The sequence below is a fragment of the Dreissena polymorpha genome, chromosome 4, assembly GCF_020536995.1.
Source record: "Dreissena polymorpha isolate Duluth1 chromosome 4, UMN_Dpol_1.0, whole genome shotgun sequence".
Taxonomy (NCBI): domain Eukaryota; kingdom Metazoa; phylum Mollusca; class Bivalvia; order Myida; family Dreissenidae; genus Dreissena; species Dreissena polymorpha.
The window spans coordinates 69,854,325-69,879,543 of NC_068358.1; the positions used below are offsets into that span (position 1 = coordinate 69,854,325).

General features: G+C 34.2%; 1 protein-coding gene and 1 long non-coding RNA gene across 2 annotated transcripts; both read left to right on the forward strand.

The window, feature by feature from the left end:
• The first annotated feature begins 5,376 nt into the window (after nucleotides 1–5,376).
• On the forward strand, nucleotides 5,377–6,249 carry LOC127879934 (uncharacterized). Its single transcript, XR_008049357.1, has 3 exons — nucleotides 5,377–5,503; nucleotides 5,814–5,927; nucleotides 6,200–6,249. It is a non-coding gene; the product is annotated as an uncharacterized LOC127879934 (long non-coding RNA).
• Nucleotides 6,250–21,985: 15,736 nt separating this feature from the next.
• On the forward strand, nucleotides 21,986–24,958 carry LOC127879820 (heat shock 70 kDa protein 12A-like). Its single transcript, XM_052426871.1, has 3 exons — nucleotides 21,986–22,130; nucleotides 24,277–24,424; nucleotides 24,858–24,958. Exons 1-3 carry the CDS (start codon nucleotides 21,996–21,998, stop codon nucleotides 24,908–24,910), a joined length of 336 nt encoding a protein of 111 aa, XP_052282831.1. The 5' UTR covers nucleotides 21,986–21,995; the 3' UTR covers nucleotides 24,911–24,958.
• The last annotated feature ends 261 nt before the right edge of the window (nucleotides 24,959–25,219 follow it).

Consider the following 25,219-nt stretch of genomic DNA (forward strand, 5'->3'; position numbering starts at 1 on the left):
GATTGATAGAATCTGCGCCAAATATTCTCTCGCTGAATACAAACTTGCGTCAATTGCAAGTCTGTCTTGAAAAGTGGAGCAAAGATGCATCACCTGTTCTTGACGGAAAGTGTGTGTTCAGTGAAGATGATGCCATGATTACCAGGAATGAGGTCTATCAATCTCTGATTGAACCTGCAGATCCTATTCAAGACACATACACTCAGATGGCCCTGGAGTTTTGCTGTGGCGCGATGCTGATCATTCTTGACCAACAAGGGAAAGACCAGCTGCCAGGTGATAAGTACTGGAAGCTGAATGAAGAAATAACAGACCACCTGAAGGCTGTCCCCACCACAAACACCATTTCAGAAAGGGATTTTGCACAGTTGGACTATCTAATGAGAGTGAAGCCATCGGCCAGTCTTGCAACCTATGAATCCATCATAATGTGGTAAAATAACAAGACAGCTGACTGGCTTCGAAGCCTTCCGCGTGAGGAGTACGAAGATGTTTTCAGAATGCCCGCAAAAACTTCCCTGATCATATGGCCAAACTGAAAGAGAAACAAAAAACACTTTATGAAGCAAAACTTGAAAATTTAAAATCAAAACAAAATAAGAAAGCAGCACAAGAAGAAAAACTTACCACCAACAAGACAAAATTGACATAACAACTACAAAAGGTTGGAGGTCTATGGACTTACCAGGATGAATTATTAAATGTCGTGAAAAATGCTCTGAAAATGAATATTGGGGCGCAATTGTTATTCAGCTACAATTTAGAAAGCATGTGTTGGGCTCCGGAAATATTTCTGATAATAGACATAAAATTCTGATAAGGGCAGCAAACGGCAATGCTTCCTGAATTTCTGATGAAGCCACAAGCAATAGTTGACAAAAAATTTAAACACAAATGCAAAGATCCAGAAAGTGGAGGCATAGAATGGTATAGGGGTCGTGTCATTGGTGTTTTTAAAGAAAGTCAAAATCCAATCAAAACAGAATATAAAGTAAAATATGAAGAAGATGATGATGAGTGGTTTTTTCCACTTTTACAAGATTTAAAGAATGGAGATTTAATTTTTATCTGAAATGTAAGCTGGGTTGCAATTTACTTGCTAAATAGTCATAGTATACTATACATGCATACCGTATTTGCTTAATAGTATTAAGAAAAGAGCTATGTTGTTTAAATTTAATAAACATTCTAGTCATAACATAAATGCTGTTCATTTGTTTAAAAGACGCTGTTTAAGGATGGTGAAATGTTTGACTTATGAACTTAATCCATTTTCACCAGTACTTTTCAAAGTTTGATTTAAGGTGATAATGTACATGTGTTTTTAAAACTTTCTTAGCAACACGTGATACAAAAGTATACCATTTATTATATTCATATATAATAAGTGAATTTCCATATAAAACAGTATTGGTTATTCATCTCTTATCATACATTACCATCTTGTATGTGACAAATTATATTCAGCAAACATGCAGGAACCTAACAAACAACTGCACGGCACATCTAATCAACAAATTGTACATAAAACTCTCATATTACTGACCGAATCATGTTCACCATGTTATAAAAAAATAACACGGAGAAGGTTATCGGTGATCGGCCGTATTAAGTGAAAGCTATAAGCCGTCTCGCCGACAATCTGCTCAATGTTATTGTTAAACGTGGTGAACAAGATGTGGTCGGTTATATGAGAAATTTATGTAAATTTTGTTGATTAGACAACCTGCTCCAATCATAAAATGACCAAAACAGTATAGCACCATCAAACAAAGATACCAAAAATTGGGCGAAGTTCATGTTATATATGATGTTCATTTCCATGGAAACACTGTATATTATGATATATAAGATTATTACTGACATTATTAAAATGTGTATTGTACATGCTTTCCAAAAACATATAGTTATCTATATGTTCCTGACTTTGTACAAATTACTATTTGTGTGTTTATCTTAATATGCTCAAAAGAACGCGACGTTCATGTTATATATGATGTTCGTTTCCATCGAAACACTGTATATTATGATATATAAGATTAAAACTGACATTATAAAAATATGTATTGTACAAGCTTTCCAAAAATATATAGTTATCTAAATGTTCCTGACTTTTGTACAAGTTACTATTTGTGTTTTTATCTTAATATGCTCAAAAGAACGCGAAGTTCATGTTATTTATTATGTTCGTTTCCATGGAAACACTGTATATTATGATGTATTAGATTATAACTGACATTATAAAAATGTGTATTGTACAAGCTTTCCAAAAATATATAGTTATCTATATGTTCCTAACTTGTGTACAAGTTACTATTTCTGTGCTTATCTTAATATGCTCAAAAGAACGCGAAGTTCATGTTATTTATTATGTTCGTTTCCATGGAAACGCGGTATATTATGATATATAAGATTATAACTAACATTGTAAAAATGTGTATTGTACAAGCTTTCCAAAAATATATAGTTATCTATATGTTCCTGACTTTTGTACAAGTTACTATTTGTGTGTTTATCTTAATATGCTCAAAAGAACGCGAAGTTCATGTTATTTGTTATGTTCGTTTCCATGGAAATGCGGTAATTTTGATATATATAAGATTATAACTGACAATATTACAATGTGCATTGTACAAGCTTTCCAAAAATATATACTTATCTATAGGTTCCTGACTTATTTATTCTCTTATCCTAACACAATCAAATAATATTGGTTGAAATCCTACATTTTCGGTGCCTTTTACTACACTATATGATATATAGGAAAAAGTTGCCGAATTTGACCATATTTTCAAGACTAAAAAAATTGATATAAAAACTATGAGTCATAGAATAATAAAAATTGCATCATTGTAAAGGTAATTTTAAGCTCTATTTAATTTCATTAAAAGAATTTAAAAATAATTTAAAACAAAAAATGACCTGAACCCTCTACCATGATTTATTTATGCCATTGGCAAATCCCATTGTAAATTGCCCTCGTGTGCGGTACGTCAAAATGACTTAAACCATTCGAACAATAGAAACTTAAACTATCAACAGCAAGTAGCAATATTGCTTTATTCTCGCGAATTTAACTTGCACCTTTATCAAAAAAATAAGAAATTTTACTTTTAGCAAATGGATCCCGAATCAGCGCGTTCTAAAGAAAACGACACCGCACAATTAAGGTTAAAGATCACTAACAATACTAGAATCATCGACATAACGGGCTACATAATTAATAACCTAACATAACATCATTCGCAGGGAATAACGATTATGTATGATTATTGGTTTTGCTTCATCCTACCAATTCAATATTTTCATACATATCTATTCATTATACCGTTCATTCTCTCACTGTATAGTATGTGTTGCTGTTGTAAAAATTATCGGAAGTCCCAATACTGTACTTAATATTGTACTTTGTTATATTGCCCATATTGTATATGTCATATACTTGGGTGAAAATAAAGTTCTGTTCTGTTCTGTTTTGTATATTGGTCTTGAATAGTAAATGACCCCTTATGAAATTGGGGTCACTTGGTCACAGGTCCAGGACACTGTCACAAAAAGTGTGAAAATCAATAACTCATCAACTAATTGACCGATTGTCTTGATACTTCACATGTGCATTGGCCTTGGACAGTAGATGACCCCTATTGAAATTGATGGCACTAGGTCAAAAGTCACTGTTACAATAAGTGTGAAAATCGTTTCCGATCAATAACTCGTCAACAAATTTACCGATTGGCTTGATACTTCCCATGTGCATTGGACTTGGACAGTAGATGACCCCTTTTGAAATTGGGGTCACTAGGTCAAACGTGTTATTTCTTAAATTTTGACCCAGAAATTGTAGGAATATTGCAAAATGTGTCCATTTCCAGAAAACTTATTCATTTCTGCGTTTAATAAGACCGAGTTCAAGGAAATCGCTGCACAATTTATGAAATAATGGCTGTTCAAAGCGATGTACCCTATTTTCTGATCATTTTTAGTTCAATACAATGTTATATATAAATAAATATATATATATATATATATATATATATATATATATATATATATATATATATATATATATATATATATATATATATATTTATATAGGTTTAGTTTGTTTGTCAATTATAAATGAATATTTGAAGCAAATGTAAATATTTTAAAATGAAGGAAATATCCGATGTATTTAATGCAGCATCCCTCGGTATTAGATTCAATGCTCTTTTAAACCGGAACGCGTGGTTGTGTTGAATAAAATATAATCATTTCAAAAGATCATGCTTAACACATATTTTTCCAGAATGGCGAAACCGATTAAAAGATCGCGCTAATTATTATCAATCACGAAGTGTTGATGGACGGTGCAAAAGATAAAAGAGAAGGTGCTGATAAGGACGCTGACCGTATGCGAACAATGTTTGACGAACTAGGATTTGAAATTATATTCGGACAGAATATGACAGCTTCGGAGATTGAAAAAGAAATACAAAAGGGTAATTATAACCAATAACCTTTAAATGTATTTAATGGCTAGTATTTTCCATATATTGGTTTTTGTGACCAAACTTATTTATTAATTGCAGGTTGATATCAAACTCGTATTATCTAAAAAGTGTGTGTAGCATGAAAGTATACAAATAAAACATTACATATTCTGACTTGGATGAAAATTAATAAACATAATAGTTTTACAATGCCAATACAAGTAAACGCTTATATTACGAAGAGGCATGCAATTGAAATATGGGCCTTTTCTTAACAAACGTGTATTTATACAAGTAAGTCAAAACCTTTTTATTATTGCCTCATTTATGAACAAGCCATGCTTACTATTATCATTATTCAATTTTCAAATTCAATATGTGCATTTCCTTAACATAGATTCGTTTAAAGAACAAAACAACACATTCATAAATCAGGTTTCTTCTCACACTGGATATCATATAATAGACTAGATCAGCTTAGTCACACGTCGAATAATACATGTCAAACATTTCCGAAAACTCTTGAACCTACTGTAACACTGCTTGACCCTTTTCGTCCATTAATGTTCACGTAGGCATTTTTTTCTTGAAAAGTTCTTTTTCACAAATCAACAACTTGCCGTTTCGCAAAGACAGTTTCATGTTCAAGTTGGCCTTCTTGCCAAAGACCATGTTCTTCCTAAAATTTTCACGTATCAAAGATTTGCAATTTGCAGAAGACTTTCGTAGATTTTCACATGTAATATATTACATGTTTGCGTAAGATCTTGTTTAGACAAGATCTCAATTAGCACATAATGCATATTTTTTTAACGTTCTCTAATGCAGCGGCTTCGAAACCTTGCGATTGTTTCGTGTTCGTAGTCAGCACGCACGGGGAAGAAATACCGCTATCCAAAGAGAGTGTTACTTTAGGCGAGTATGATCAGACAATACTGGGTACTGACGGGAACCCAGTCTCCATCAACAAGCTTTTGGATATGTTAAATAACGAGACTCTGAAGGGGATTCCAAAGTTGTGCTTTCTACAGGTTTGATAATAATGCTATGTAGTTGAATTACACATAAGGTATATAGTTTCAGCGATTTACTACAGTATTGTTTCATAGTTAAAATATATATGTACATGTAAACGTTATTTGGTAAATCATATACAATTTAATTTCGTTAAAAGCCAGATAGCGTCTGCGGAAAAACGTATTTATCTTCGTTAAGGAAAATTTTACTTTCTACCTACAATGCCAAACTTGTTTGCTTTATGATTCGAACGAATATCTTTTTTTAGTTTAACGAAAGCAGTAAGTATTATGAGCACTGATTCTTGTTTAACGTATGTTTTAGGCTTGTAGGTCGATCAAAAACGACCCTGAAGATGTAAAATATGATTCGGGTGTGGATGTTGTGATCTCCAATCCCAAAACGAAGTAGGAGATTGTCTCCATACATCCAGAAGGCGTAAAAATATTCGTTTGTTCACAAACTGGAATATGTTTTTATCACCGCTTGTCCTCGAAAAACATTATTATGTCGTACGAAGGGCATTGCTTTGAAATAAATATCGCCCAAACCTACACTAAGAAAAAATTTGTTTCTTTGCACTCGGTGATTTTAAAAACATATGTCACTCATACTTTTCGGACTATCAAGTATTATATCAACATGTGTTTAATGTGTTCAGACTCAATAATGAAGCATTTCATGCATATATGTCGATTATTTAATTTTAGAATTACGATGAGACTAAAAAAACTTCATTGTCCGACCAAACAAAAGTGACAAACGTAAACGGCAAATCCACAACGGAATACAATCCAAAAGTTAGCACTGTGGCAACTGATTTCGAGATGCGCAAAGGTTGGTTTAAATTGTATCTTTTTTAGCATCTTTGTATAGTTTGCATGGAACAAATGTTCCCATGGCGCTATAAATTACATTCGTTTCTCTTTGTCAATTTCAGAAACAAAGTTTATTATTTAAAGCATGGTTTGCAGCTCTCAATAATTGTTCATTTCAGCCTGTGGGAGCCTTTTCGACAAACATGTTAAAATAGCTATGGTGCTACAAACGCATTCCAAAATTGTCTTTTTAGTTTCGAAAGTTTGCACAATATTTCTTTTAACGAATGCATATTTCAAATGAAATAACTCTCACACAACAACAGAGCGTTTACGTGTTTTTATAATGCTCGGACGTTACTTTATTTTATGCTTTCCGGTGGTTTATAGAGAAATATCAGTGAATTAAAACTGATAATTTCACTGTTTCAAACAGTGAAAATTAACAGTGAAAATTATCGATAATGTTCACTGTTTACTGTGAAATGACGTCATTTTTTTGACGAAATGACGTCATATCCCAGCGAAATTCTTTAGTTAAATTCTTAAACAATGTATATAAACGGTGAAAAAGCATACAATAAAAAGAAAATTTGTTAGATTCGGTGGAATATCGATTTTAATTCACTCGTGATCATAGAAAATATATATCGATAATCCACCGATTCCAACAGTTATCCTCTATATATTCTGTGTTATCCTTAGTTCAAGGCGATGCAGTCATTCGTGTAGCCAGTGAAGATACAATAGATGCGCTAAAAGGTGAAGCTTCTACAACTATCGTTCGCAAAGTGCCGATAGGTGTGGCTCCGGTTGATTGTCCGAGAGATTGTCTTGTCATGTACGCTGTTCAACCACGTATGTATGCTATGTAGTTGCTTTGTCTTGGATGCTGTAAACAATACACCTGGAAATATACATAAATATTGTTATAATGTTAAAAGACTATATGATAATTTATGTGATAAGCATATTAAAACAATCTTAAATAGGCATATTTATAATTTTAATTCAACAGCAAAGTCCTGACGCCATTTCGCGCATACTGTAATATTTGATGTCAATATCAAAACTCAGGATAATTTTAATTGGTCTATGTTGTTGTTGAGAAATAAAACAACGATTTTATGTATATTTTAGCAATTTAGTCCATAAACCATATCTTTAAGCACTTGATACATATTTGTTTATGTGAAAACTTGTCTACATTTAAAAAATCGTTTTTTTTCACAGACATGAATGCTTTGCGCAGTATTGGTAAGGGATCATGGATGTTTTACTATATGTTCGAAATTCTTGAAGTTCTAAAGAACGGCGATAGAAATATATTTCCGTATCTTACCGCGGTTATCAATAAAATGGCACAACATACATGCCACGTTAAAATGTACAAAGGCGGACGTCGAGAGGAAGTAAAGATGTGCGGAACGATATACCACAGGTTGACAAGCAATGTCTACTTTTAACACTTGGCTTGTCAAACGTACTCAAGATGCAAGGCTTGAAATGAACTGCATTTTTTTTTCAAAATGCGGTCGATTACTTCACCCCAGATCCATATGTATTTAAATCACGAGTGACCATCCATGAAAATGTTGTATACAAGAATAATGTTGATAACCGTAACGACAAAATGTTACTGTCGTTTTAGAAGATGTAGTTTTATTTGGTGTGTGGTATCTATACATGTTGTGGTATATTATGTTTCGTTGATATTGTATAGTTTATTCTGTGTTAAAGTACATAACTTGTTATTAATGTGTATTATTTTATGGAAAAAGATAAATGTTTGTTAGTGCAACGTTTGATGTGGATTTGTTGAGTGTCGATGTAATTGTATGTGCTTAATTGTATATATACACTAACATCGACATTGCTAAAAGCAACCCACAAAAATAGACATAATGTTTGCAGTTTTCATAACATATGAATATAAATAACGTATATATTATTATATGATAAACGCAGTGATACACGTGTTACACATATATATAGTTTTTGTTCAACTTTCGGGTGAAATGAATTTGCACTTATTATATACGAATTGAATCGATAACAAATGTATTTTAACTATGCAAATTAACTTAACCTTATATAATCTACTTAAAACAACATTGGTATTAAGCTACAGTTTGCTATATCTATGACCTAAATAATCTGATATGAGTTGACATTTAATACGATATTTAAGTAAACTTGTTAAACAATTTTCGCATAAAAGCTCCAATATAACAAAGCATACCAAACGAACAAAAATTTCTATGTTTTGTTTTCAAAGTTTTTTTTTCTGAAAAATTTAAGATTTCCAACTAAGCTTAAACTTAACTATAAATCTCAGTTTTTAAGATACACTGAACACTTTAGAGCAATTTCTTATAATAATATTATAGTTACAGCGCTGAAACCAGTTAAAAGACAAACAGCTAAAACTTATTGTAATTTTTATTTGTACGCGATAGCGTACAAATAATGTATCGAGTTTTGAAAGTCAGTCTGCCTTAGCTACGCTGGGCGGAGCGTGGTTGTATACAATCGATATTGGCCAATGAGAGAGCACGCTTTGCATGAGCGACAGCACTCGTAGGCCTGCATTAGCTACAGTCAAATTATGCAGTCGACGCATGAGTGGGAACAGCGGTGTAATGGTAGAACGCTGGCTTAGAGATAGAGAGGTACCTGGTTCGAATCCCTCCCTGACCATTGGAATTTTTCTGAACAAGAAATCTCACATTTACTCCTCTCGTGGACATTTAAGAATTTTAACAAATTAAAGTTGAATTCATAACATACCACTAAAAAATTTTGTCGAATACTCAAATTGGCATAAATAAATTTGTAATTCGAAACACGCTTCTGAATTTAAATGTTAACGCGACATAAACAAATTCTAGCTTCAAATAAAAAGCGCTTCGTGTATTTCTGCTGTTTCTTTGTCTCAGTAAAAAGCGCGCGAAAACTATGCAGACATGTTCAACGTCACGTGAAAAGTGTGGGTGTATTTATTGAACAGCAAGTCAGGTGACATACGTGTTTTCAGTTGGAAAACCCCGTCTCGATTGGACATTATTTCATCACATCTTTTAATAGTCACATATGCCAAAATTCATTTCCTACTTAAGAAAAAAGGCGAATGTTGATGATTATGAAATTCCTGAGTTTACTATTACAAATGGAATATACGGGATAATCTGGCAATGAAAAGTGACGGGAAAAGAAGTAAGTATGCAGTAATTGATACGAGTTGGGCTGAAACGGATGCATTGGGGGAATCGATCGAGTTGTGATTTTGCGTATCTATGCGTGAGAAAAAGTGTTCAGCAATGAAATAAATGTCGTTATCCATGACTTTATAGCTTTTTTCGTTAAGAGTCATAACGGACCAACATAACGTCATAAATAACGTACAGAGGGGCTCATCTCCCTACCCCCTCCCCTTCCACCGATGACGGCCCCGGGGCGTCTAAACAATCTGGTGGAAAGTACTGCGAGTAAGTTGTGACAAACAATACCCGTTAACAATTTGATCCGGTGCCAATTTAATTCCAGTGCATGTATACTTCATCGTGTATATTTATAGATCTGATTTATACCCTTTTTTAAAGCCGCGTGATAATAACCATTCACTTTACATGTATGCAATGTAAAACCCGTGCTTTAACAAACAACGCGAAATTATTGCTGTCGTCAGCAATGTCAAGTGCCACGCGTTGGGCCAAAAACCAGGGCAACTAGCTTTTTTAAAGCTTGAAACAACTCAATCCAATTTAACATAGAATACAGATTGGCGAATGTGGATCAATTAGGCCTAGGAAATTATTCAATTCCGGCTCACAACACGACATGATGCATTAAAAGTATGTCACGTCGGCAAAATTATTGCTCAATAATTTAAAGAAAATAAATTAAGTATTAGATACACATAACACAACATGTACATGATTCTAGGCTGCCTTAAATAAAGGACCAACTAATTGTTTATAATAAGAATTCAATACTGCTCCAGCAGCTGGAGTTTCATTTCTTTATATTGTTATTCTTAAGCAAGGCAACCAAAATTCTAAAGATGGTTGTCAGTGCAGCAACCAATTGCTTAAAAAGAGACATATTGTTGTTATTTTGTCTAAGTTATCTCTATAAAATAAATATGAGGATAAACAGTGCACCCACATATCGACATTTGCTTTAAGACACACTCTTTATAAATGTGAATGGGTTGTGTTCATTACAAACTTGCGATACAAAAAGCTATAACATAATTTTTAAAACTGAGTTGCGTCTAAGATTATGCAATAGCGTACGAATTCAGTGCTTTCAGCGCTTTGATTGTAAGTGCATCTGCCAACCCAAAATACGTATTTTCTTACTCCTCTTTATACATGTAAAGCTTTCAGTTGGAATTTTGGTAATAAAATGTACGAGGATAATTTATTCGCTGTATTATAAGCTATACGTGTTAAAAGCAGCGGTCAAGGTCACGCTTTTCCAAAAGTTCAAAATATGTAACTCTGTCGTAACACTTGGTCTAACAGGTATATATTTGTTCGAATCTTGTATTTTAACTCTCGTTTTGATCATCTATTCATTGACACGGGAACATTTTGGGGATAAAATGTTACTATTGAATATATGTATTTAATTAAACATGTACGAACTATGGGGGCACGTATTGCCGTTCCGAAAAAACTCAAACCTTAATACTATCATTTAAATCGGAAGAATGACCTTAGATTTTACTGGAATATATAAGCAGGGCCCCATTTTTTAAACGAAAAGACAAACGAGTTTCCTAATCAGTGAGGTCTTTACTGCAAATCTAATCCCGGATGCAACGATCTATGTATCTATTCTCATCATCAGGTTTACGCCATAAGATACCACAAATTAGCCAATAACGCGTTACTATGAATTTAAGACAAAATACTTCCGCCTAGAGCAATTGTAGTGCGTCTTTCAAATTGCGGCTAATTGACCAAATGGTATGTTCATGTTTTGTGTTTGGTCCTTATTTAACGGCTTCCGTTATCTTGGCAGCATTTACGCATACATAAATAATGCGGCCAATTGTATTTGAAATGTTAATCAACGTCTGTATGCTTACGTTTCATCAAACCTATTTATCAATTTGCTTAGACTATATAATATCTAACAGAATATTGTTTAAATTAACTTATACAAATCTTAATGTAGAATATACTAAAACTATGAACAGTTTCTTTTTCTGAATAAATAGTTGTTAAAGGTGTGAATGTAAAATTGAGATAATATAATAATAATTTATATAAAGTTATGCACTATGTATACAATTTCCTATTTTAATTATATGCTATTTTATAAATAATTGCTTATTGAAATAAGTCATATGTGTACACGTTAATCAACATAAACACATTTAATTTTTTTTCATTTTGTTATAAATCCAAATTATGTTTGACAGTAGGCCATGCTAGTTAGTGTTGTATTTTTATATATTGTATTGCTTGTCCCAGAATGTTTTAAAATTACACTTAATGCTTATATGCTCAAGAAAAGAACGGTCTACTTCAACACAATAATTTTTAAATTGTAAATCACCTGGAAATTAGCTCGAATAACATTTATAAAATTATGTTGAATTAGTATTATGTACAATGTGACTTAGGAAAACTCCATATGTATGTTGTTAAGATGAATGCACTAACATTACAATAAACTGTTATGGTGTTACGACGTGCCGATTATTATTGAATGATGTATTTTTCGAGAAATTCTAAAATATATTTAGCTGTAACTTGGGAATCTAGACATTCTAGATTTCGCTTTCACTCGATGAGTTGCAGCCACCCTGTTTTACAAACGTTTTTAAACCAAGAATTTCGAAATTCATTTACAGCACATTTACACATTTTCATCAGACGACATTCTTTAAAGGGGCCTTTTCACGTTCCGTTTGTTTTAGTTATGATACTTGTGAGGAAACAGTAATACAGTACTAATACTGAACATTTACCATGCTCTAAAATAGCCATTATATGCATCTTTTGACGATTTAAAAACCTGAAAATTATAAAGCGTTGCAACACGAAACGATTGAATAATTTGGAGAGTTCTGTTGTTGTCGTTATATTTTGTGAAACTACGAGGATTGCTTATATAAAGTATAAAATACATCTTTCATTTCATGAGCACGGATGGCTGAGTGGTCTAAATAATCGACGTGTTACTCTAGGACTCAAGAGGTCAGTGGTTCGAGCCCTGTTGAGGGCTACCTAAGGGTACATGTATTAGATAAGATCCAAAGGGTAGGTGTTGGCGATCGGGATGAATCCAATTTTGACAAGGAGTTAGAAGTTTCCTTCTGGAGAAAGTAAGACGATAATAGTACAAAGAGGGCAGCAGTTGCAAACAACTGTCGAGCAAGAGAGGATTACATAAACTATATTTGAAGCAACAATACAGTTGTTTCGTATATTTTGCTGGAGAACTCGTTTAAAATTGGTTTGTTTTTTGTGATTGGTCTCCAGAAAAAAGTATACATCAACTTATAGTAAACCAATTCAATACAAGTATTTAATGGCTTGATTGTTTCCTAATTTTACAATCATGGCGAAGCTGTTGAAACAGTATGGACCAATACAATCGTTACAATCCGTATGAGGCCTTGCAACAGACTTGATACGACAGTCGTTGAATGACAAACTACAATCTTACCATCTTATGGCGAACAGCTACTTGGAAGTTTCCGTTTGCAATTGTACAATAACTGAGCAGATTGCAAACTGATTTAAAACATATTAAATACTTGAAATGTAAAATTAAATACGTAGATACACTAAAAAGCCAGTAATTTATACACTTAAATTTACGCATACTAAACAAGATCTTCTCTTCCCAATTCGATTTATTAACTGCTTTATAAATTAAGAACACGAAGTTGCTTATGGGCGCTATCGTTAAGATGCATTAGAATGTTAATATAAAAGTATTATCAATATTAAATATTTACATGTATATTTAAGTATTTAAAAGTGCATTAACCTGGACGGAAACACACTTCACTTTGATATAGATATCATTCGTTCTTATACAGTGCACATAATCTTACATATCATCTGTCTAATAAATGTCAAAAGCCGGATTGTGATATCGTATTTATTGCGGATGGTGGGTTGATACACCGAGCCTATGCTATCGCGTGAAACCATCAAACAACTTGTTAATGGTATTGACAAATCCTTATTCCACTTGATACAGGTCTTGGTGTTTTAAAAGGAATTATCCACGGTCATTGGTCATCTTCAATTACCCAACGCTTTTATAAATAATCGTATGGTGTACAACAGAAACAAAAACACCGAAAACATCCGTCTTTTTCCGGAGCGTTTTTGATTATTGTAAAAGCTGACATAAAGTTGTCGTCGGTGGATCATATTGAGAATTGTTATACACTACAATGCGACCACATTATATATTTTCAAAAAATTCACCAATAAGCGAATAATGTAGTTGGTGCAAACTTGTTGGCTCTGTTGAATTTCTTCTGGCTGGGCGTGGTGCAGATAATTTCGATACAGTCTATTTTTTTTTTGGTGCGCTTTAGTGTGTGGAAGAAGCCACAAGTAGAATGTATAAGCCGTATTTGGTGCAAACTGGTTGGCTTTGTTGAATTTCTTCTGGCTGGGTGTGGTACAGATAACTCCGATACAGTCTATATATGTTCTTTTTTGGTGGGCTTTAGTGTGTGGAAGAAGCCACAAGTAGAATCAGACGTTATAAGGTAAATAAGAACATGTCCATAGCTTGTCCAATGTTGGTTTTTTTCTGCACAAAGACATCTGCTGACATGTTATTTTGTGGTTTTCTCGGCGTTAGCAGATAAATAACAATTTGACTGCTAGAAACAGACAACAATATGTGTGCGTGCGTCTGTGTGTTTGCGTGCGTGTTTGGGTGCGTGTTTGTGTATGTGTGTATGTTTATTTGTTTCTATAGTAGGCCAATTCTGTCATAACACCATGTCGTGTTGGCGAGTGGGAATGACAAATAGAGTAGCGAGTAGGGAAAATGAAAGTACTTGTCGTGTGTTTTTTTCTTGTCCGCATGTCGGAATCTGTCTTACACGCCAACGCCTGAACGACAAAGTTACCGAGATAAGACGACATGTTTGTTCCATCCAGAACAATAACACTAGGGCCCTTTTCGTTAAGTATATAAATTGACTGAACCTAAATATGATACCATGAATATAACTATATATATATGTTTTCCTTCTACTTTGAATGTTAACTCAAAATCGTATGTGACATTATTCACAACTAAATACTCTTCGCCGAGGACAATGAAAATTAATCTTCAGGACTATGGACTACAGAAATATTCAAACGAAACGAAAATCGAATTCATCATAGCAAACCATGAGGATTCTTTAAGCGAGATTATACGGTTTTCATATGTGTTGAATTGTAATATATTGATAAAAATATGTTACAATAACACAAAATAGGCAAGAAAGATTATACATTGAAGACGAATTTCATAAAATGCAGCAAAGACAAATTAGCCCTCCGAGCCGATTGTGATGAAGATATTTCGTAAATATGTTCCAACAATAACAGAAGCATTCGTCTTTTTAGTTAGTGTTCGTGTGTCGTATGAATAGATATCGTTGCAGGAATTTAAATAAACCGTTAAACTAAATTTAGATTCACATCGTACATGCATGATTTACATGCTGGCGAATTCGACTGTACAAGCATTTTCGATTTCAGAATTAAATATCTGGCTTATTTCGCATTTTTCGACACATGTTCTTCTTTACTTTTATTTTAATTTATTTAATTTTATTGAAATATATGTATTATAAGTTTTTTTACACATTTTATATAAATTCATAAACATTTGACAAAATCGTATAATCTTTCTTTACAATTTAAAAACGAAAACATATGTACCGGTACATAAAGTTTGGATGTTATTACATACATGTAATTTAGGTCGCATTTGTTTGGCCTTTTGCCCATAATTTACGCCACGTTCGGATCGGTGAGTTGGTTAGTATAGTCACACATGTTTTAGCCTGTCAGTTTTGATTTTGGACATGCTGGCATAATTAAGATGCCCTGTTATTACGAATAAGACATTCTGCTCGCGAAATGTTTCTTGTCCATCTGCTCTTCCACCATTTGATTCAGGTTCAAATTGAAACCGTCATCTATGGGAGCTCAAATTACTGCATCATTACAAAATCATCTGTTTGTAAGAACTGAACTTAGTTTCAATGTATTTCTTCATTTCGTAATTATACAATTCAATATATTGTTGCAAAGTATAAATTCATGGATAAAAAAACAAGCGTAAAGCTTATATTAATTCTTTACCATGGTGGAGTTGACTCATATATGTTTTGCATTTAAGCGGCCACAAGAACATGGATGCGCTCACGTTAATGTTAGGATTGTGATTGGATCGGGTTCAAAGTTAAAACGGAATCATTGTAGTGTGGATATATGTCATACACACGAAATGGATAGTTGATTAAGAAGGTACTGAGGCGTAGTGTCAAAGAGGCCCCTACTAGGGACGGGTCAGCGTCCACAGCAGCATCGTTAAACGAGTCAAATCGTTTAGTTGCTTCAATAAACTGATGGACATGAAGAAATAATATAGTGATTTCCTGATAGGTCAAATGTTCGTCACATTTAGAAGGTTATTTACGGTTGTTGGGCATGGAAGAATAGTAAAGCAATGTTGTCGTATGTGATGATACATTGGACAGTGAACCAAGAAGTGAGACGGAGTTTCAATGGCACCATATATGCAGTCCAGTTTAGAAGTAAGGTTTCTAAGATGGAGATCGTTCAAGGAACTACAGCCAAGTCGCAGATGAGAATGATAGATTTGTAATATTCTATCACCAGCGTTGAATAATGGACACGACTTTGTTGGATAATTAGTGATTTTTCTCTTAAATTCAAGAAGTGAATTGGAGGTTCTGACGTCAGGAGAAACATTGTTCCAGTGGCGGATGGCGGAAGGGAGGAAGGAATTAGAATATAGTTTAGTATTTGCGTAAACTGGAGGTATGCCGTTTTGGGATCGTAGGTCATAGGCCTGGGATGTGCGAAATGGGATCAGGTTGCAAAGATAGAAGGGTGCAATATTGTTCTGCATTATGTATGTTTGCATCATACTATGCTTCTTTCTTCGTTGGGGGAATGATTCCCAGTTTAGGTCTTTGAGAAGGCGGTCGATATTGCAATATTTTGTAGCACCCGTCACGATCCTTGCGGCTTCAACTTGGACAGATTCAATGTCATTTTTTAGAGCTACAGAACAGTTGTCCCAAATGATGTCGCCATACTCAAGCAGTGGTCTTATAAAGGTGATGTACATCTTTTCAAGATTTGACCTTGTCAGTGTATATTTCAGGCTTCGAAGTATACCGATTCTCTGTTTTTGCAAGGATAAATGATATGTGGGAAGACCACTTGGCGTCCTCAGAAAGAACCAAGCCTAGGTGGGTGTGAGTTTTGACTTGGGCGATCGAAGTTTGTTCCATAAAAAGTGGTAAATGAGTAGGTTTGATGCGTTTTCTCGAAAAGAGCATATATTCGGTTTTTGAAGGATTAAATGAGACCAGCCATGATTTGGACCATGGGATTATGCGTGACAAGTCAAGATTTAAAGTGACAGCAGATGAGGCTCGGTCTTCAACAATTATGCACAGACTGGTGTCGTTGGCGAATAGACGAATGTTTGCCTGGATGTCGTTGATGTAGGCTAGAAAGAGGAGTGGACCAAGTATGGACCCCTGCGGGACACCAGCTTCAACTGTTGTCCAACAGGAAGAAGAGTTGCCAATGACACGCTGCTTTTGGCTTGATAAATAAGACCTGAACCAATTTATAAGGTTTCCTTGTATGCCTGCTGCTGATAGCTTCTTTAGGAGCTCAGGATGACACACTCTGTCAAAGGCTTTGGAAATATAACAGAAAACGGCTCGAACCTCTTTGCCTTCGTCAATAGCTTTAAGGATATCGTGGTATAAAAGGTCAGCTGGTTGACCGTGGAATCACCTTTCATAAAACCTGACTGGAATCGTGTGATCAGATTATTAGAGATGAGATAGTTGTGTAGATATTTATGGAAACAGCGTTCCGTGAGTTTTCCAAGACAACTAAGAAGAGAGATTGAAAGATAGTTAGAAGGCATTGAAGGGTCGGACTTTTTAAAAACGGGGCATACGTTAGCTAATTTCCATGACGATGAGAATACTGACTTAGAAATGAGTGTTGTGAAGATGACAGAGAGCGGGACACAAAGTTCATGAATTCCTTCTTTGAATAGTCTAGGGCTTATCAAATCGGGTCCACTTGCATTTGAAGGATCAATGAGCGTTGCTGCGTCGCGGACATCCTGTGCTGATATTTGAATATCTGAGAGGACGTTATCGGTGATCGAGTAAATTTCAGGGATCGTGTGTGTGCTGTCAAACTGAAACTTCATTTTTCATTTATAAATGCTATTTTTCAAATTATCAATGAAAAGCGTTGTCCACGCCTTATTATTATATCTATATAAATTTATGATTATTTATTAACAATTCTATTTTTAACATTTGTTACTTCGAAACGGTGTTATTTGGCTTCGTTCAATATAAAGTATATTCTCAATTGTTGAATATATAACATTTAAAAAGGCGTCATTTTGCCAATCTGTACACGAGAACACAAGTAAATTTAAATTGTAACATTTCAAGCACATTAGTTATGATAAAGATCTTAATACATTTGGTGTACACATTTAACGATAAACAAGCCATTTGAGGGTGCCAAGCACTCTGTCTATTCGTCCGTTCGTTTGTTTAAAGTTAAAAAAGAACACAATATTACCTTAAAAGTTTGAAAAGATACATATAAGAAATGTTGACACACTTATGCATTTCCTGGCTGTAACTTAAAATATAACTTAAGCCAATACTGCCATAATTGAAAAAGCATATAATAAATGAAGAGGAATTCAAGAAAGCTGTACAACAAATACTCACCAGTGATATCAAACAAGTTTTTGTTATATAACGATACAAGTGAACAGATAACGTGTAGATACTGATGTTTATAGATGACGACTGCTTGCAATCATGTCAATGTCACGTTATCGGAATTGGTCGTTTGATTATAATAATCGGACCATAGTCCATGATGGCGTTGTGATATTGTATCCATCTAGAGTTCACGAGGCTCCGGGTTGTATTGAGTGTCCGGCATCTAAAAAAACTCCAAGCACTAGTTCAACTCAGGAAACTACGGTGGTACTAAGGTGACATCACCGCTCCAAAAAAAAGTCGGGAACACACAAGTTCTGTTTTTCCGTTACCAAAAAATAATTAACTCGGGGAAACACAAAATAAGTCTGTTTTCAATAGTTATATTTTTTGGACTCGATAAAACAGATGTTCTGTTTTCCCGAGTTAGTTTTTTTTTGGGAAACGGGAAAACAGAACTTGTGTTTTCCCGACTTCTTTTTTTGGACTCGGGGTAACACAATCGGATCGGGATCTGAAATTTTGACTATTTAATTATTTGTATTGAACCATCAGTCTGTTTTTTTTTTAAATATTTAAATTGATTAAAGAATACCTCAGCCCTCATTCTCATCCTCAAACTCATTCAGCCCAGGTGACGCCTTGATTTGTCATTTGCAATTAAAGTCTACCCCTGATCAGACAGCTCCTCAGGAGCTGTCTAATCCGGTTAGACTTAATGTTCCTATGTGTATCCCAATAATATGGATGTTCCTTCCTGTCGATACAAAAAAGTGTGCAAATCGCATTATAAATTATGAACTAATATATAATAAATATTTATAAGGTATCAAACTTTTCTATGCATATCCAGCTTTGTGATTTTCTTATTTGGAATGTCAATACAAGAATTTTGGGCGGGTGGGGGCAAAAGAAGGGTCTGTCGATTAAATAGAATCACAATCCTTTTTTGCCTTATATTTACATATTTTTTGTCATTTCAGTCTACCACTTCTGCTGATCCCTTAGCTCAAAGCCACGCTTCGGCAATTTTGTCAAGTGTTAGTACGTGGTTTGTTTTAATAGAGTAGAAAATATTCAATATTTCAAAGTTTAAATCATAACACTCAAGGACAATAATGCGAGATGTTTACTCCCTATCAGACTACCACATCTGCTGAAGAGAACAATGTCACGGCCGATAGCCTAACCGCTTCCGCCTCATCAATCGTAAGTACTCTTAACACTTCAATATCAGTTGCAAAAACACACCAATGCACATACAATAATAAGGAACTTACTGCAGACTGTTTTCACAAATTACAAGGGCTGATTTAGGAAGAGTTTGGGCCGCGTCCGTCCGTGTGTCCGTCCGTCACTTTTCGTGTCCGCTCTGAAACTGTAACAGTTTTCATTAAATCTTCATCAAACTTCCTGTAAATGTTTTAAGGTATAACATCTGGGTCTAGTTTAATAACCAGTGAAATGACATCAGTCACTTCAGAGTTTTGGCCCTTTGATTAGTCAAATAAGCCTGTTTTTGTTTTGTTTTTATTTAATCTTTCAAAAAAAATATTATTTTGCGTTTTCCAGAGTTAATTTTTTTTGGAGACGGGAAAACAGAACTTGTGTTTTCACGACTTCCTTTTCTTTGGACCGGTGATGTCACCTTAGTGCCACCGTAGGAAACGGAAAATATTGAATGCCAATAAGTCTTAGGCGAAAGAAAAAAGGTCAAAACTGCATAAAAACGTGCAATCTGTTGTTGTTGTTGTTTTTTCAATGACAACATCTGGATGCGTAAGACAACACAACGTTTCGGAAAACCCCCCAGAAAAAAACGCGGAAGAAAAAACACGGCCTTTTTGAGTGGGAAAGAAATAGTGTTTTTTGTTATGCCTACGTGCATATTAATGTATTTTATTATTTGCTTTGATACAGGCTAAGAAAGGTGAAACACTGATTGTCGCCGCAATAGACTTTGGTACTACGTATTCTGGTTGGGCATTTTCATCTAAAACTGATTTTGAGATCGAACCGGTGAAAGTATCAGCGAAGACATGGATTGGAGGGCAGCTTTCATCGTTAAAAGGTGAACATATAAGTTTTTAAGAAACCTTAAATAAAATTAAGCCAATATCATTTATGAAAAGTTTTTGTGTTAACACCGCATTTTACTACCGTTTTCTTTTTGGTGATCCGCCATTCCATCGATTGTGTCCGTCACATTGTGTTATCGAAGCCCTTTGTAACAACTTCTGGCAGATGAGGAGACTGCATGGGCACCGCTATTAAGTGGATATTCGCAAAAATGGACGATATGCTGTGCAGATTTGCATTGGAGATCCATGAATCTGAAGATTGTTGAAATAAATGTTTACTGCACACTAAATCACAACATCAACGTAAACATTTAACAAAAACATCAGTAATTTTGAACCCAACGTTTTTTTTGTCTGGGCTTTTGTTTCCTTGAATATACGATGGACGGGCCGCCATACTCTTTTGATATAATGTAACTTTGACTAAGACGTTCAAAAAGTGTTGCTATGAACCGGTGATATATTGTCTCCACCCAATTACTCTGTGGCGGTAACGTATCAAACTATCTGAGAATGTCTGACGGATCTGATGACACAATTCGCAAAAAAGCCGATCTTCTTTTCAAAATAATAGTGCGAAATATCAACTTAATGTGACGTCTTTTACAAAAACCTGTTATATGTGTTTATGTTAACTCCTTTCGCGAAATTATTTTTTTCAATCAAAATTGTAACTTATATTATTATTCATATCTAACTCATTTGTTTACCAATGGATATTTGCAAATCCAAATAATATTTATTACAGTAAAGAAATATAAACCATATCCTGACGTCTTTTGACATCGCTTAGCAAAGGTTCATTTGATTAGAACTTTCCTGTGTGTTAACTACTTGCCACACTCAGGTGTACAAAGAGCATTGATGTTCATTTGCAATGTTTATGGAGTCAAGGAATTTTGTACAATATTATGGCTGTCATATTCAAAGACCATTGTTTTCGTGTTCTCAAGCTCCGACGTGCATATTAATAAAGCCAGATGGAAAGACATTTGAAGCGTTTGGATTCCAAGCGGAAAGTCGATATGCCGAATTGTGCGAGAACAACTTTCGAAGGTTCAAAATGTCACTGTGGAATAAGGTAAACATTTGTAAATGATGTAACACAAGGCAAACAATGAACATATATATGTGCCAAAATAGACTGTCTCTTCTTTCCACGGGCATTATAAAAACGTATGTTACGTAAGATAAATTACTCGGCATTAGATAACAGGCTAATCGGTCATAACGCAGTGACACGTTCCCCCAAAATAAGGGCAAAATTACGTACAAGCACTTATGGGTGAATTACTTTGGAACAGTTAGCAGGTATATTTCTAATTAATTACACGTTTTCATTTTATATTCAGTCCATTCGCAAGGACACTGAGCTGGAAGATGTTTCGGGTCGAAAGCTTCCAGCATTGACTGTGTTTTCACTGTCAATCAAGCAAGTCATTATTATATTTGCGTTTAATCAAATGTACTGTATTAAAGAAGCAGTTCATATGGTTAAAAACGAATGAACGATTGAATAGTTTTCTTTGTAAATGTTTGTATACACAAATATTGATTCTTAAATGCGAAAAAATGTAATAACAGATTCATGAAAGACGGTTTGACGGAGATGTCTAATAATCAAGTGGCTGGTTTAAAGCCAGACGATGTGCATTGGGTGCTTACCGTGCCGGCTTTATGGAACGATTCGGCAAAACATTTTATGAGGTTGGCAGCTTTGCAGGTCAGTTTATCTTTTGTATGTGGAAAAAAAATGTTTTTGGCGTCGATGTCTTAGGCAATGGTTTACCTATATGTTTTTGCGACAAAGGGCCCTCTAACGTAGGCGTGTTAACTGGGCGGTCGCCGAAATAAGAAGAGGTCCGCAGGGATCTGAACTGTGTCTTGCATTATATTGTTTTAAGTGTTAATATGCATAATAAAATATCAAAACCATAAACACAAAGAACGTGTATATTGAAGAAATTGTGTGTCGCCTAAGTCGTTTGTTACCAATCCTTTAGGTAGTTTATTTTACATGCGCGTTACGATTTTCGTTCAATAACAAGTTATACAAGTATCATATATAATATCTGCACTTGGTTATTTATTTATATTTATTGATTTATAATCGCAAACATGTCCATAGTAATTAATACGTTGATTAATATGTAAGCCTATTGGCCTTTAATTAAAGCACAATTAAAACGAGTACCGGTATAAACGATTGTTTCGTCATTCTCGTATTTTCTTTATTTTAAACCATTATATAAATATAAAAACGAGACATTTCAAATTAAATATATAAACTGTCTTATAATTCTAGTATGTTTACTTCGGGAAATTCATGAAGATATAGACACGTACTTATGAGTCGTTTGAACAAATCTACACCATAAATAAGAATTGCTTAACGTGTACAGGTTTTAATACATATGAATTGTCAACTGGACAACCGAAGAAAAATTGTATTGTATAAATTGTACGCCGCTTATTTCGTTGATGTTCATTTACCGCTTCTTATGAACGTTAATTCAAGTTTTTGTTTCGTAAATCTTCACTGTTTTGAAATGTCTTTAGTAAGATCGCATACACTCGTTTTCAAATACAGTTCATAAACAATACTTAACATTCCTCGTTGACATTCATCTGTTTGTTTTTCGATTGCGAAAATAAAACAGTTGACACTAAAACCGTGTATACTCGCTTTTATGGTATCATTAATCAAACGTTGTTTACTTAAAGTGATATTATGGGCATATTGCACAGTTGAATTGAGCTGAAAACAATTAACAGGTCAAAAGAGTTCGTTAAAATGTGATTACTGAACAATTATCTGCAACTCATCTTGCTACCAGTTGTTTATAAAAATATATTTTATATTCGATATTCTTACGTGACCCACCCATTCCTCTAAGCCGAAATGATCCGTAAACAGAATTGTGTCTTTGTTTCGAACCAATCTGCACTTAAACTAAATTTAGGTTCACATCGTACATGCATGATCAGTTGTCAAACGAAAGTACGGTTGATATTCGAATGCATTATTTTTCTCTTTCCGGGATATTGTTTTAGTATATTGATGCTGCATTAACAAATATAAGTGTATATGAAGTGAAAACACCCAAAATAAACAACAGTTGCGATAGACACCTATAAATTGTTAGATGCCCATAATATCACTTTAAATAAAATGCAAAACACGAAGTTCATGCCGACACGATTACTAAACTGAGTATAGGTGTCGCTTGCACAAAAATGCCCCATTGAGTATTTGTGGGACTGAAACGTACCCAATACCAAATAGTGTACATGCCTTTTGAACATGGATGAGTATTCGACTTTACATTCGAAACTTATTAAATTTTGTATAAAACTTAATTTTCGTCGAGCTTTTTGTACCCCTTTTCAGAATTTAATTATAGTTGCTTTTTAACAACGTTTGTAATTGTCTTATATCGAGGGTTGATTTTAAAAATACAATGACACATTTACGCAAGAAAGTCATTCAATCAGTATTGGCTGAAATGCCAGCCGAATTTGAAATAAAATATTAGATTTCATTGACACTTGCAGTGAATGCAACCAACAAGTTAAAATAAAGTTTACTCTGGCATGTTATCTTTACATTTGTAGAAATAACTCAAACAGTTATAAAGTACAAATGTGTGTTTTTTTTTATTTTCAAAGACGATGCAAATTTAAATTGTGCACGACTTATTGCTCTGAGACCAGTGATGATTGGAACGTTTGATAACGTTGACCAATTCTTGTGCTTAATTACCAGTGACTTATACTGTTACTTCAAGCATAAGGGAGTTTAACCAGGGAAACTGCTTTGTTTATTCGAGTCTTCATTTCACAATTGCATTGACAATTGTCATTTTCAGGCCGGAATATCAGCTGACAAATTGACTCTTGCACTCGAGCCAGAAGCGGCATCTCTTAACTGCAGACACATAACAGTGCAAAAAGTTGGGGACACAAACATATCCAAATTTCAACCTGGGAAGAAATATTTAGTTCTAGACGCCGGAGGTAAATATTATCATAGACGTAGATCAACGTCTTCTATATCATCTGTAAAATGTGGACATATCTATGTGTGAATCTAGAAACTCACTGTATTTTAAAATATTTCTAGTATTAATGAATTCATATATTATCGCCGATAAAGCATAGTTTTCAACCAGATCATACAAGTTCTTTACTTTCAAAATTGATACATGTTGCTTATATACATTTAACACACTGACAGGCACCAAACGGTGATAGCATCGTAAATCGCCAATAAATAAAAAGACGTCGTACACTCATCGCATAAATTTGGTATTTAAATAGAAACACTTCTGTCTGATTTATATATGGATCAATGACGCAAAGCTTCGATCATAGGAAAGAAACATACAGCTCTAAATATAATTAAAAAAATGAAAGTTGTGATACTTACAAATTTTTTAATGAATTGCAGGAGGAACGATTGATATAACGGTTCATGAGGTCTGTGAGGGTGGCGCACTTTAAGAGATCCACAAGGCGAGTGGCGGGTACTGGGGAGGAACGAAAGTCGACAGAGCGTTTATTGACTTTTTTTGCGAGATCACAGGTATTTACTAGCTGTAACATCTTGTAATAGTGGGTATGAGAGTTGGTACAAACAATACAGAGTCATGACAGGGTAAGTTTCTTTATTAAAGAGGATTGACTCAATGTAAGTTTACTGTCAGCTTGACCCAATATAAGGTAGACAGATGAACCAATGTTAGGTTGTTATTGTAATAAGTATATATACGATCATGAACCTACCAATCTTACAACATAGAAAATGTATAG

Excerpts from the sequence above, each read along its gene's own strand:
- LOC127879820 (XM_052426871.1), top strand. The coding sequence starts at position 21,996 with ATGAAAGACGGTTTGACGGAGATGTCTAATAATCAAGTGGCTGGTTTA. Across the intron at positions 22,131-24,276 it reads TGAGGTTGGCAGCTTTGCAG|GCCGGAATATCAGCTGACAA; the intron begins GTCAGTTTATCT and ends TGTCATTTTCAG. Across the intron at positions 24,425-24,857 it reads TTTAGTTCTAGACGCCGGAG|GAGGAACGATTGATATAACG; the intron begins GTAAATATTATC and ends AATGAATTGCAG.